Source organism: Delphinus delphis, chromosome 2, assembly GCF_949987515.2.
Source record: "Delphinus delphis chromosome 2, mDelDel1.2, whole genome shotgun sequence".
NCBI classification, from domain to species: Eukaryota; Metazoa; Chordata; class Mammalia; order Artiodactyla; family Delphinidae; genus Delphinus; species Delphinus delphis.
Window position 1 is genome coordinate 68,845,589 of NC_082684.1, and position 12,399 is coordinate 68,857,987.

Here is a 12,399-nt window from a genome sequence, read left to right on the forward strand (position 1 = left end):
AGTGGTAGGTGGAAACAGCAATGAAGCCACTTTATCTCACTCTAAAAGTTATATGCTGTCCACTGTTGTAAAAAGATAATTGTTTTCAGCAATAAAGTTCCCATGCTGTGAATGACATGTTCAGATCATAAATTATTTCTCTCCACCTCTTTCTCCCTACTGGAGCCTGGGCTCTGCACCCTAGATCCCTACTGCCCTCAAACCCAGCATGACCCTTGGCCCTAATGCCCAGATGAATGGATAAACTGATGCCCTTTTCAAAAGATTCAACTGGTGAGTGGATAAGCAAACTGTAGCATACCAGCCAAATGGAATTTGACTCAGCACACAAGGATGAATTTCAAATGCATTATGATGTTAGAGGCTACACTCAAAAGACTACATTTATATGACATTTTGGAAAAGGGACAGAAAATAAATCAGTGGTTGCCGGGGAATGGGGGTGGGAAAGAGTTTGTCTCCAGAGGGGCCCAGGGGAATTTGGGAACGGTTGAAAAAAATTGTTCCATATTTCGATTATGGTATTGGTTACACAATTGTATGTGTTTGTCAAAAGTGTTCACAACAAAGCATAGATTTTACTTTGAGTAAAATATTTACTCAGTCAGTGTGACTGAAAAGCATCAAAGCAGATTTTCAATTAATAAAGCTCTTTTATTCTGATAAATCAGAGCAGACCAACTGAACCAGTCAGCCTGATTCTTCTTACAAGAATACAAGGAGTCCCTTAGCAGTAAATTCCCTCCTCTGGGCACCCTTGAGCAGCAGCCAGAACTATTCCTGTTCACAGCAGGTGCCTGGTCAGCAGGCATTGAGCTGAATTCAGCCATCATTGAACTGTTGCTTCTTTGGGAGTGGGAATATCCAGCAAATTTCACAGCTTTTAAGGTTTTTGTTTGTTTGTTTATGAATCAAGAGTAAGCATCTGTTTTTAAGAAAAGTACAGTGAGACTTAAAGAAACTTGAAGCAAAGCATATAGGACCTCAGCATGTTGTCTCTATATGCAAAGATATTTGACAACAGTGATGCTATTTGTTGCCAGAAACCCCGCTGCCTATAAGAACATTTCATTATAAAACTGTACCTAACCTTTGTCTACCAGCCTTTTGTAAGTAGTCTAAAGGGCAGTTTGTATGCTGGTATTCCTCATGCAAATGAGGTCATTATCCTTTTAAAGGTATAAAGTCTCCTGTATGTGATGGAGCTTTCTAAGAAACAGGCTTGACCTTTCTTTCCCCTATTCCGGGTGCCTGCAGAGCCTGCACTCATTAGCTAGAATTTGACTCCATGACATTTTTACTTAATTTTCTTTTTCCTCTATGTTGGACACATGGGGCAACCATTTATATTCTTTCTTGACCCGAGATGCTCTCAAATCTCTTTCCAGCTGTGGCATTTTTCATTCAGTCACATCAGGATATAGTGATCCTTCTTTCCCCTCTGCAATTCCCAACTGTTAATTGTTTCATTTTAGAGAAGGGACTAGACACAGTCCTATGGACTTAGCACCATTTAATTAGCATTAACCAGAACAGTGGAAAGAAAAGCAATTTCCTCTGGAGTGGAAACATATTCTTTATGAGGTAGTAGAGGAAACGAATAATAATAGTTTTTAAAGGCCTTAATTTTTTTATGTGCTGTGATTGATGATGGATTTAAAAGCAGTACTTCCCTCTATTAGTATTGATGATGATGATGACAATAATAATAATTACAAATAACAAATAATAATTGGGATTCAAACCCAGATCTTTCTGATTACAAAGCCCATACCGTTAATTATTATGCTAAGAAATCCCTGTGATAACTACTACCAGTATGCCAAGGACTGTGCTAATCACCTTGTGTCCTCCTCACAGCCTACCTAACAACGTGAGCTTCACTAAGCCAGTTTGAGAGAGAGGGACACTGAGGTTCAGAGAGGGGAAGTAACACATCCAAGGTCGCCCATTTGCTGTGACTGGGATCAGAGCCCAGATATGCTCTGACACTAAGTCCGTACTTATCACCACTGCCTGCACCACTCTGCCTATAGAGTAATGACGCACTAGCAAAGACATCTCTGGGAGTGTCAAGGACATTGCTAGTTACTTTTTAAAATGTGCAAATTGTGATCCACGTTATGAGTCTGATGGGCTTTGGGCTTTGCTTTTGAACTTGAAATACTATATTTACAGATTATTAGGACTTAAAATGTAGAACCTTAGAACTGCAGGCTAGCAATATCAGTTTTAAAGACATTGCTTCATTTATTCAACCATGGACATTAATTGATTGCTTAATGTGTGCATAAACTCAGAGAAGGTATACTCTCTATCCTTCAGCAATCTGCTAATGTCAGGTGTGATTGCATAAAGGGGTAAAGGGTGTCAGTATAGCATGATACATTTTATGATACGAGTGTGCCCAGGAGCTTATCAGAACGTAGAAGAGGGCAGTTAATGTCAGGTGGGGGTGGGCTTATCACTGAAGGCTTCCCAGACAGGTGATACTGAGCTGAGTTGTGGGATGGGAAGCAGAAGGGAAGGTTTGTGTGAAGGGCAGGGAGGCATATATCAGTAATGACTGGATCAAAATGTATGTTGAGGGGAGTGTTAATATGAGGGTCTTTGGCAACTTCTTAATATGGAGGTGGACGGATATAATAACTCGTCTTACAGCTCTCTTCCTTTAGTTACGTAGAGTTCCATTTTGTATCTGTTTCATCCTAGTAGCCTTCCTGGCAGAAGACATTGCTACTACTGTAACAGTTATTCTGCAGCAGCTACAGAGCTCAGTTGCCTGAGAGGGAAACAAAGGATTGATTGCTCAGGTGTTAACTGTAACTCTCCAGGTTCATGAACAGATCCTAAACTTCTTGTGCAGAATTTTTAGCCCTGCCATCATAACTCCTACTGTCCTGCTGCTTGCCTCTGGTTAAAAAGAAAAATAAAAGAAGGCAAATAAGGATCTGTTTCCTTCTGAGAAGGAATGAATGAATACTTGTGAACTTCCTTAATTTTCATACTAGAACATAGGCCTTGTCACCTGCATGCCTGACATTTAACAAGCGTAGGGATCTCTCCTTGAATGTTTGTGATTATATTATAAATGCTTGAAACTATTGAACATAATTCTGTGACCTAGCACATATAATTATTATAAATAAACCTATACTAAATAAAAGAGAATATTACATGACTCTTAAGGCACATCAGTCAGTAGTGCCTGCTACATGATCATGCTGATAAATCTTTCCCATTTGATTTTCCATCACTTTGAAGATTTATGAATTTCTTTTACTTTCTAAAGTCTTTTTTTCCTCCAGAGCTTTGATAAGCACTCACTTCTGTTTCCTTCTAGTTTTTCCATGGTTTGTTATTTTAACTTTTTACTCATCAGGTATTTTATATATATATATATATATATATATATATATATATATATATATATATATATTTATATTTATATATTTGTATAACATAGGAGATAAGCTTCTAAATTGTGTTCCCCTCAAGTAGCTAAATGTTACTAATTGTTAATCATTTGTTAAATTATGTTTCTCTGCTGCATTGATTTATGATATCTATTCTATCATATTTAAAATTCATACATAGAGTAGATTTCTATGTTATCAGCTCTATCCTATTGATCTCTTTTGTCTTACACAACCACCACTTACTTTTTTTTTTATAAATTTATTTGTATTTATTTTTGGCTGCGTTGGATCTTCGTTGCTGCGCACGGGCTTTCTCTAGTTGCGGCCAGCGGGGGCTGCTCTTAGTTGCGGTGTGCAGGCTTCTCATTGCCGTGGCTTCTCGTTGCAGAGCACAGGCTCTAGGTGTGCAGGCTTCAGTAGTTGTGGTATGCGGGCTCAGTAGTTGTGGCTCGCGGGCTCTAGAGCACAGGCTCAGTAGTTGTGGCACACAGACTTAGTTGCTCTGCGGCATGTGGGATCTTCCCGGACCTGGGCTCGAACCTGTGTCCCCTGCATTGGCAGGTGGATTCTTAACCACTGCACCACCAGGGTTAAGTCCAGTAAGTCCCACCACTTACTATTTTTTTTTTTAATTTATTTATTTTATTTTTGCTCTGTTCGGTCTTCGTTTCTGTGCGAGGGCTTTCTCTAGTTGTGGCAAGCGGGGCCCACTCTTCATCGCGGTGCATGGGCCTCTCACTATCGCGGCCTCTTTTGTTGCGGAGCACAGGCTCCAGACACTCAGGCTCAGTAGTTGTGGCTCACGGGCCCAGTTGCTCCGCGGAATGTGGGATCCTCCCAGACCAGGGCTCGAACCCGTGTCCCCTACATTAGCAGGCAGATTCTCAACCACTGCGCCACCAGGGAAGCCCCCCACCACTTACTTTTAAATATCATAGTTTTGGGCTTCCCTGGTGGCGCAGCGGTTGAGAGTCCGCCTGCCAATGCAGGGGACACGGGTTCGTGCTCCGGTCCGGGAAGATGCCACATGCCGCAGAGCGGCTGGGCCCGTGAGCCATGGGTGTGCTCCACAACGGGAGAAGCCACAACAGTGAGAGGCCCACGTACCGCAAAAAAAAAAAAAAAAAAAAAAAAATCATAGTTTTATAGAATATCTTGATATGACTAGGGCTAAATTTCTTCATTAACTCTCCTTTTAAACTCTTCCACTCTTATCAGAGTATCTTCTATTTTTCTTACAGAAGGCCTTTGGCATAATTCCACAAGCCCAACAAGAGTCTGTTAGAATATTGTGGTAGATGTTTTCATAAGATTAAAAATAAATTTATATAACTCACCTGGGCCTATTGAGAACAGATCAGATTAGATAATCTTTGTTCATCTACCCTAGACTTTGTTTCCTTCTTGAGTATATTTGATATTTCTTCTTCCCTTTATTTATTTATTTATTTAGTTAGTTTGAATATAGATACTCCTCTTCTAGAAAAGGTAGAAGCAAAACTACAGTTGAATAGTTTAGCTTTTTCTACTTTGTTAGCATTAAACTCTTTTTTCCATGGTGCAGGCCTATCTCATCCTCATTCTTGACACATATGACACACAGCTAAACGGCCTTTTGTTCTTTCCAGCTTTTTAAAACCTTCAGCTTTCTCCTCCTGTTAGCCTTCTTAAGGTGGTTCTCACTGGCCAGGCCACTATTTGCTGTTTCCCTGACTCTGCTGCTCCTTCTGTAGCTGCATTCTCTTTCTGAGTATAAGCCTAACAGAGTTCCCTGGGCAGTTACATCAGTTTCTCTAGGTACTACCCCCTCTTCTCCCTAATTAAGGTAACTTGTTATTGTGCTGTCACTCTGGCTTGTGAGACCTTTTTATTCCTCTTGGAGCCTTTTTTTTTTTAAACATCTTTATTGGAGTATAATTGCTTTACAATGTTGTGTTAGTTTCTGCTGTATAACAAAGTGAATCAGCTATACATATACATATATCCCCATATCTCCTCCCTCTTGCATCTCCCTCCCACCCTCCCTATCCCACCCCTCTAGGTGGTCACAAAGCACCGAGCTGATCTCCCTGTGCTATGCGGCTGCTTCCCACTAGCTATCTATTTTACATTTGGTAGTGTATATGTGTCCATGCCACTCTCTCACTTCGTCCCAGCTTACCCTTCCCACTCCCCGTGTCCTCAAGTCCATTCTCTACATCTGTGTCTTTATTCCTGTCCTGTCCCTAGGTTCTTCAGAACTTTTTTTTTTTTTAGATTCCATATATATGTGTTAGCCTACGGTATTTGTTTTTCTCTTTCTGACTGACTTCACTCTGTATGACAGACCCTAGGTCCATCCACCTCACTACAAATAACTCAATTTCATTTCTTTTTATGTCTGAGTAATATTCCATTGTATATATGTGCCACATCTTCTTTTTAAGAGTCTGGCCATATACTTATAAAATATTTTCCCAGAACTTTCTGAACTGCCTGATCAGCATATCTAAATACATTTTATGTTTCTTTGGCTGCTGTAATCTTTGGGATGATATATTCACAGCCTCCCAAGTTCCCATCATTGCTCCTCACTAATGCTTTTCTGGTCATATGTGAGTGAAAAATTGAAATTTCTGTCTTTTTTTCTCCAGTTATCTAAAAGATGTTTTTGTAAGTGTCTCAACAAGAATCTGTTTAATGCTCTTGTTTCTGAAGAGCTATGGGACTTTACCGACTCTAGACATCTCCACGTATAACAAAAATGTGAACCGTGTGATTAATTTGAACAGTGCTTGCGTGAAGGGAGTATCTGGTACAACAGTGGCTTGGAGAGACTGGGATCAATGGAGAAGCAAAAAGAAATGACCAACTTCAGGGTGTAGGTATTAGGTAGTGGAATGGGGGCGAGGCAGGCACACATCTGCAGGCGTAATTTTACAGGCACAGATATCTGGGCCACGATAGTGTGTAAATGATCTATTGTAATTTCTCAGTTACCTGTTTCATGGACAATTTGTTGGAGTCACTCTTGCTAACTGTCCTGACAGTGCACCAACAATCAAGAGCCTACAAAATTATAATTAAAAAGAAATTTGTAAGTAGTCTTACAAATTTTCTATAATTAAATAAAATCAGGCTATACAAAATATTTCCTCTTTCCTTTATCCTATTCTTTGCTTTTCAAAACACTCTTCATCCTTCAAGATTCTGTTCAGTGATCCCTCCTTGCTGAAGCTTTCCCTGATAGACCCAGGCAGTCTTAGTTGCCCTTTCTTTTGTGTTTCCATCCCTGCATCTTGTATTATGATTATTTATGGGTATCTCATCCTCATTTTGACTTTGACCCCTCAACAACAGATACTATTCCTTGTTATTTTTCTATTTCTAATATATACTATATTACAATACATATACATTACTATATAGTAGGTTCTAGATATATGAGTAAAACATAATATTAATCAACTATATGCTTGAAGGTATTAGGCCTGCTTGGCTTACATGAGCTGATTTAAGAAAGACACAAAAATGTCTTAATTTAAATGCTTGCTTTTAGAACTATCACCTCCAAATAGAAATTACAGAGTAGAGTTTGGGACTCAATATAAAAAAATATTTCTAATAATTTGAGATATTTACGAATACAGTAAACTGATTTGTGAATAGTTATCATTCCACTAATGAAAGCTCTCACGGAACAGAGGATTACTTATGTGTATCTATTATGTGTGTGTATGGATGAATGATAGGATGTTAAAGTGAATATGGTTTCTTATCCACAGAATACCTTAAAACTGATGAGTATTTGTATTTATGTGCGGAGAGTGATATTCAGAAGCTATTTTCAATATTCCAGAGGTTAAGAAAAAAACAAATTTATCTACAACAAATCTTAATTTTTAAAAGCTTCATAATGTTTTGCTTTGGGCCAGACTTTTCAATTGAATGACACTGGTTATCATGTAGACACAAAACTCGAATTGGGTGTTAGTTATCATTACCTTTGATTTTTGTAAAAATTTTAAAACCAGTTATTGTTACTAACTCCAATTTGTTTGGAGGGAGAAGGATTTCAAAAAATGGAGTATATGCAGAAAGCATGTTAAAAGAATTTTTGACTATGAACTGAATTAATTTCATTTTATACATTATTTCATGGACTTTTTTTCCTCAGTAATTTTTGCATCTCTGAATTAAGGATGCACCTTACAATAGTGGTGTGTTGTATTTAATTGCAGTGTTTCTTAAGTCTTTGCTAGTAATTCATAAAATAAAGATGCAGCTTTATAATCGACAGAATTTTGATGGTCAGAGAATATGATGATTAGATTCAGAGTCGCTGAGAGAATTTGTATGGTTCAGCTGTCAGGCTGTCTGAATCAAGATCCTGTGTTACCTAGGGCAGCTCCTTAATTTTTCTGAGACAGTTTTCTCATCTATAAAGTGGGGACAATAGTACCTACTTCATAGAGTCCTTGTGAAAAATTGAATGAGATGATACTTGAAATGTGTTAAGCTTTTCTTCTTCTTATACCTGTTCCAACTTGGCAATGCCAGAACACTTCCCCAAATTGCCAAAATTACCAGTAAAAATAAATTACTAAAACTCTTGGAAGATAGGACATTATTTGATTTTATTATGCAAATATTTTTGACCTCCAGAGATTATTTATTTTGCTTTGGAAGCCTGATTTCTTCTGTACTGCTAACCAAACAGTTTATTCCATTTTGTGCAACAATTTATCATGAACCTTAAAAGAAGTACTGATTATCTTAGAGTTTTTGGCTCAATTACCTGTTTTAAATGCTCAGTGACTAAGGAAAGCATGTTATTTTCTCCTCTCCTGCACCGTGGAGTATAACAATAGACTGAACAAAGCAAATCAAAGATACACAGGTACCAGTAAAAGGGGCCCATTGTGTTTAGTTTGTAGCCCTGTCATATGGTTTTAATTTAGGTCACCTGATTGATTATGACATACTGACAGATAGCACATTGTTCTCTCTTGGAATCTCTAGACACTTTAGTATTTCTATTCTTATCTGTCCATTTTGCTTCCAAACCTTAAGTGAAATGGAATTACAGCATTCACTTTGTTTTCCTGTGCTAAGTGATTATCTCTGAAGTGCAATTTTGTGATTAGGCAAGATGGCATGCATACACTCAGCTAATGCTGCTTTCCCCCAGGGTGCAGAAACAGGTAAATTCATAATGAATGGATGTTGTGCTTTGATTTCAAATGCATGTGAAACCTCACCACACTTGGTAGTTTTATTTTAAAAAATGTATTTAATTATTCTAAAATTAACAGGAGAATATTAAAATTGAACTTTAGAAAATGGCATTTAAACATAAGTCAAGGGTGCTAACTGCTTATGAATGTTAATCCCCTTCAGAAAGTGAAAAAACAAACGTACCTGACATAAACTGGATGGGGGGGGGTCATTGAAAATCTTCTTTTTAATTATTTATATTCTTTCTGATTAATTCAAAAAATATCTGAACACATCTAGGTATTAGTATTGTCAAATTCTAACATTCCTTATTTTGAAAACTACCTTAATTATTCAACTAATTGCTATCATGGTATTGTCACCATTGTTTGGGTGACATTTGGCAGGGGTGGGAGATGGGGGGAGAGGCAGGGGAGAAGTTAGGAGTTAATGGTTGGCACAAGTATTTTCTTTAACTATTTTCTTTGATGTTTTAAAAACAAATTTGTCCATGACTGTGAGAGACCAATTTTAAAGAAGATTTAGCATTTACAAAATTAGACACACTTTGACCAAATTATAAAAGTAGTTGACTGGAACCCAAACCATACTTTTTTACTGATTTACTTAGAATAAGCGTTGACTGTAATATTGTGAAACTTGAAGTGAGAAACATAATAATACAATTTCCCAATCTTATTTCAATTGGAATCCTTTTTGTAAGGAACCTTGACACTAATCAGAACTCCTTGTAGGCAATGCTAGAGCAACTCACTTGGCTGCACTTCTTTGATTAGCTCCTTCTTCCCACACTTTAATCTCTTAGTGTAGTGTCTGGTATACAGTAATAGCTCAATAAATCTTAACCTTATTATTATTCTCATTATCTTTCCATTGAGTAAAACTAGTACCTTTAATAAGTTGATGGATGATTTCCAATAGTAAAGCATATTAATTTGGAATAAAGTACTTTTATTCAAGGGAAAACTGACCCATTAAAAATTTTAATCTCTTTTTATGGTCCAGATATACGTCTGTGAACTATCAGTAATATCCTTTCTGGTTGAAGTGATTCACTTTCCTGCATGTTCTGTTGTCACTTGCCCTGAGGGATGTGATACCCTCAAAGTTGTCCTCATAATTTTGGACACCTATCTAGCAGAGATGAATTGCCTACAGTTTCAGCGTTCACTCTGTCACACCTTGCATACTTACCAAGGTAAGCACTTCATAAGTATACTCCACAGGTGATTCGTTAGCCCATACCTACTATCCAAGACACCGTCAGGAAAACTGCAGATGTTTATTTCCCTCACTATGGAGCTGTTGGATACAACTCTTTGGGCAGAGTTAGGAAAGGTAAGATGTAACACTGGTATGATGAAAAGGACAGTGGATTGGGGACAAAACACTTGTGGGTTGTAGTCTTAGTTCTGTTTAGTAACTTAGGCCAAATTTTGTAGCTTCTTTGAACCTTAGAAGTTATTTTATAGTTATTGTGGAGTTTTTTTGTTTGTTTTTATCTGCCTTTCTGCTGGTCTGGTAGGCTCTGTAAAGATGTCTTACTTATCTTTACATCTCTGTCCCTGGAACGGTGCCACTGACAATATTGAAAAGGTGTTTAACAAATGTGTGTTGAAAAAGTAAGGCAAGAAGACAAACAGGAGGAAGAGAAGGGAAGGCAGAATAGAAGGATGTATTTAAGGCCTAAATTTTCCCCCAAATTCTCTTTGCATAAAACCTTACGAAATCAAGTGCATATGGTTCTGTTCTAAGTTTATGGAAGTTTACACTTTAAGGGTTAGGAGAAGTCACCATTGGTCAGACCTTCCCTTTTTATGTATGGGAAACTGAGGCTCGTGATGATTCAGTGAGTTGTCAGTAAGGTAATGGCAAAGCCTCATCCAGCTCTTCTCACTCGTAGGTCAGCACTCCCTGGACTATTACGGGCAGCCTTAATATCGGGCTATATGTGTAAATAGATCCAGAAAGATATAGCCCTACACACTAGAATTTGGGGAAAAGGGGTGGTCTTTCACTTTCATTTATCTGTACCTTTCTATTTCTTGATTTAAGCAATACCAAAAAACCGTGAACTATTTTTATAACATAATAAAAATATCATGTGGAAAAGTATAATTTTTAAAACATAATGAATTTCAATACTCTGTACGAATACCATATGGGATAAATAACAATAAGTATAACAAAAAGTACCCTATAGCATGAATATGATTTGCTAAAATATATTTATCAGAGTGGGCTGAAATTCACCAGTGTGTGTATTAAATCCCTCTGTTTGGCATATTGATGAAGAGACTGCTTGTTATTTTTAGGTCAGGGTTTAAATGCTTGGTTATATTGCCTGAGTTCAAACAACTGTATCTCCCCAAAAGAGGCTGCTTCCAGTTGGGCCCCACCCTTCTAATGTACTTCTTCAAGGTCATATTCAAGTACACTGTCTTCTGATCTGTCTAAATTCCATTCATCAAGTGTTTCCTTTCCATTAATATTTCTGAATACCTCTCTGGCTCATTTAGGTAAGAGAAAAAGCAAAGTGTTTTAAAGCAACATCCCGCATTTATAGATTGAATTGAGTTATTCTTTCATTCATTCTTTGTTCTAGCGTTTTGGCTATTTTTGAAGTGGCCTGAGACCTTGATAAGCAGGAAGACAAGAAAGAGGTTCCTTTGCCACCACTTACAAAGCTGTGGTTGAGAAGAATGGAGTGGAATGGCTAAAAGTCAAGCAGTGTTGCATCTTATCTTTCCTGACTTTGCCCAGTTATACCCATACTTGCATGTTAAGTATCTTGCATACTAAGTATCTACAGATGAGCGTATTTATTCAACTTAGTTTTCAATGTTATTATTTTCACAGCTTCCGCCACCTTTGAAGACTTTCAGATTCGCCCCCACACTCTCTTTGTTCATTCGTACAGAGCTCCAGCTTTCTGTGATCACTGTGGAGAAATGCTATGGGGGCTGGTGCGTCAAGGCCTTAAATGTGAAGGTAAGGTATTCCTTCCCCAGCCAAGTGGAACGCATGCTGGAGTTAGCTACTTATGTCGTGCCCTCTTCTGCAATGCCTTCTTTCCTTCAGATACCTTCCAGGGATCTGGGTACTGCATGGATTCTGTTCGGTTCATTTCCTATCTTCAACATGTTAGCCCTGATCTGGGAAACCAGATTCTCCTATCTTTTCCCCTATATCATGTGGATATGTTTCTCTCCCATAAGGTGTTGTTTATTTTGCTAACAGGCTAAACATATAATTTGCATCTTAAGCCAGAACTTGGAATAGTAGGCATTCAATAAATGTTTGCTGAAAGGAGCTGAGATTCAGGAGGTTAATCAAACCATCCAAGGTCACTCAGCTGTTGAGTGGCAGGCTGGAACGTGTACCCAGTTTCTACACCAAGATCATAGTTTTATCATCCTCCATGGACAGAAATCCTTGAAGTGCATAATTCAGGTTTATAGGATACCATGATATAATCTTAAAAACGGACCAAATCATACCTTGCTCTTTTTTGATGAAGGATGGGGCGGGGAGGGATAGAGCTGTTTGAACTTTGACCAAAAACCCCAAGCTTTTGTGATGAAATCCATAAATAAAATAACCATAATTTCTGAATTTCTGTTTGTAAGAAGAGAAGTTAAGAGACAGTGATCTGAAAGAAAGTCTGCCTAAAGTGTAGTTTTATGAAAATTTGCCTGGACTGCTATGTGACACATGGGGAAATTCTGAACAGTAAAACTACATGATAGAACTATGAACAGTA

At 38.0% G+C, this 12,399-nt stretch overlaps 1 protein-coding gene across 1 annotated transcript in view; it reads left to right on the plus strand.

Annotated features, from left to right (window-relative positions):
- PRKD1 (protein kinase D1) overlaps window positions 1-12,399 on the plus strand; it is a 333,970-nt gene that overhangs the window by 238,838 nt on the left and 82,733 nt on the right. The window contains exon 3 of the mRNA XM_060004736.1: window positions 11,496-11,627. Coding sequence (XP_059860719.1) covers window positions 11,496-11,627 — 132 coding nt within the window. The remainder of the gene's footprint in view (window positions 1-11,495; window positions 11,628-12,399) is intronic.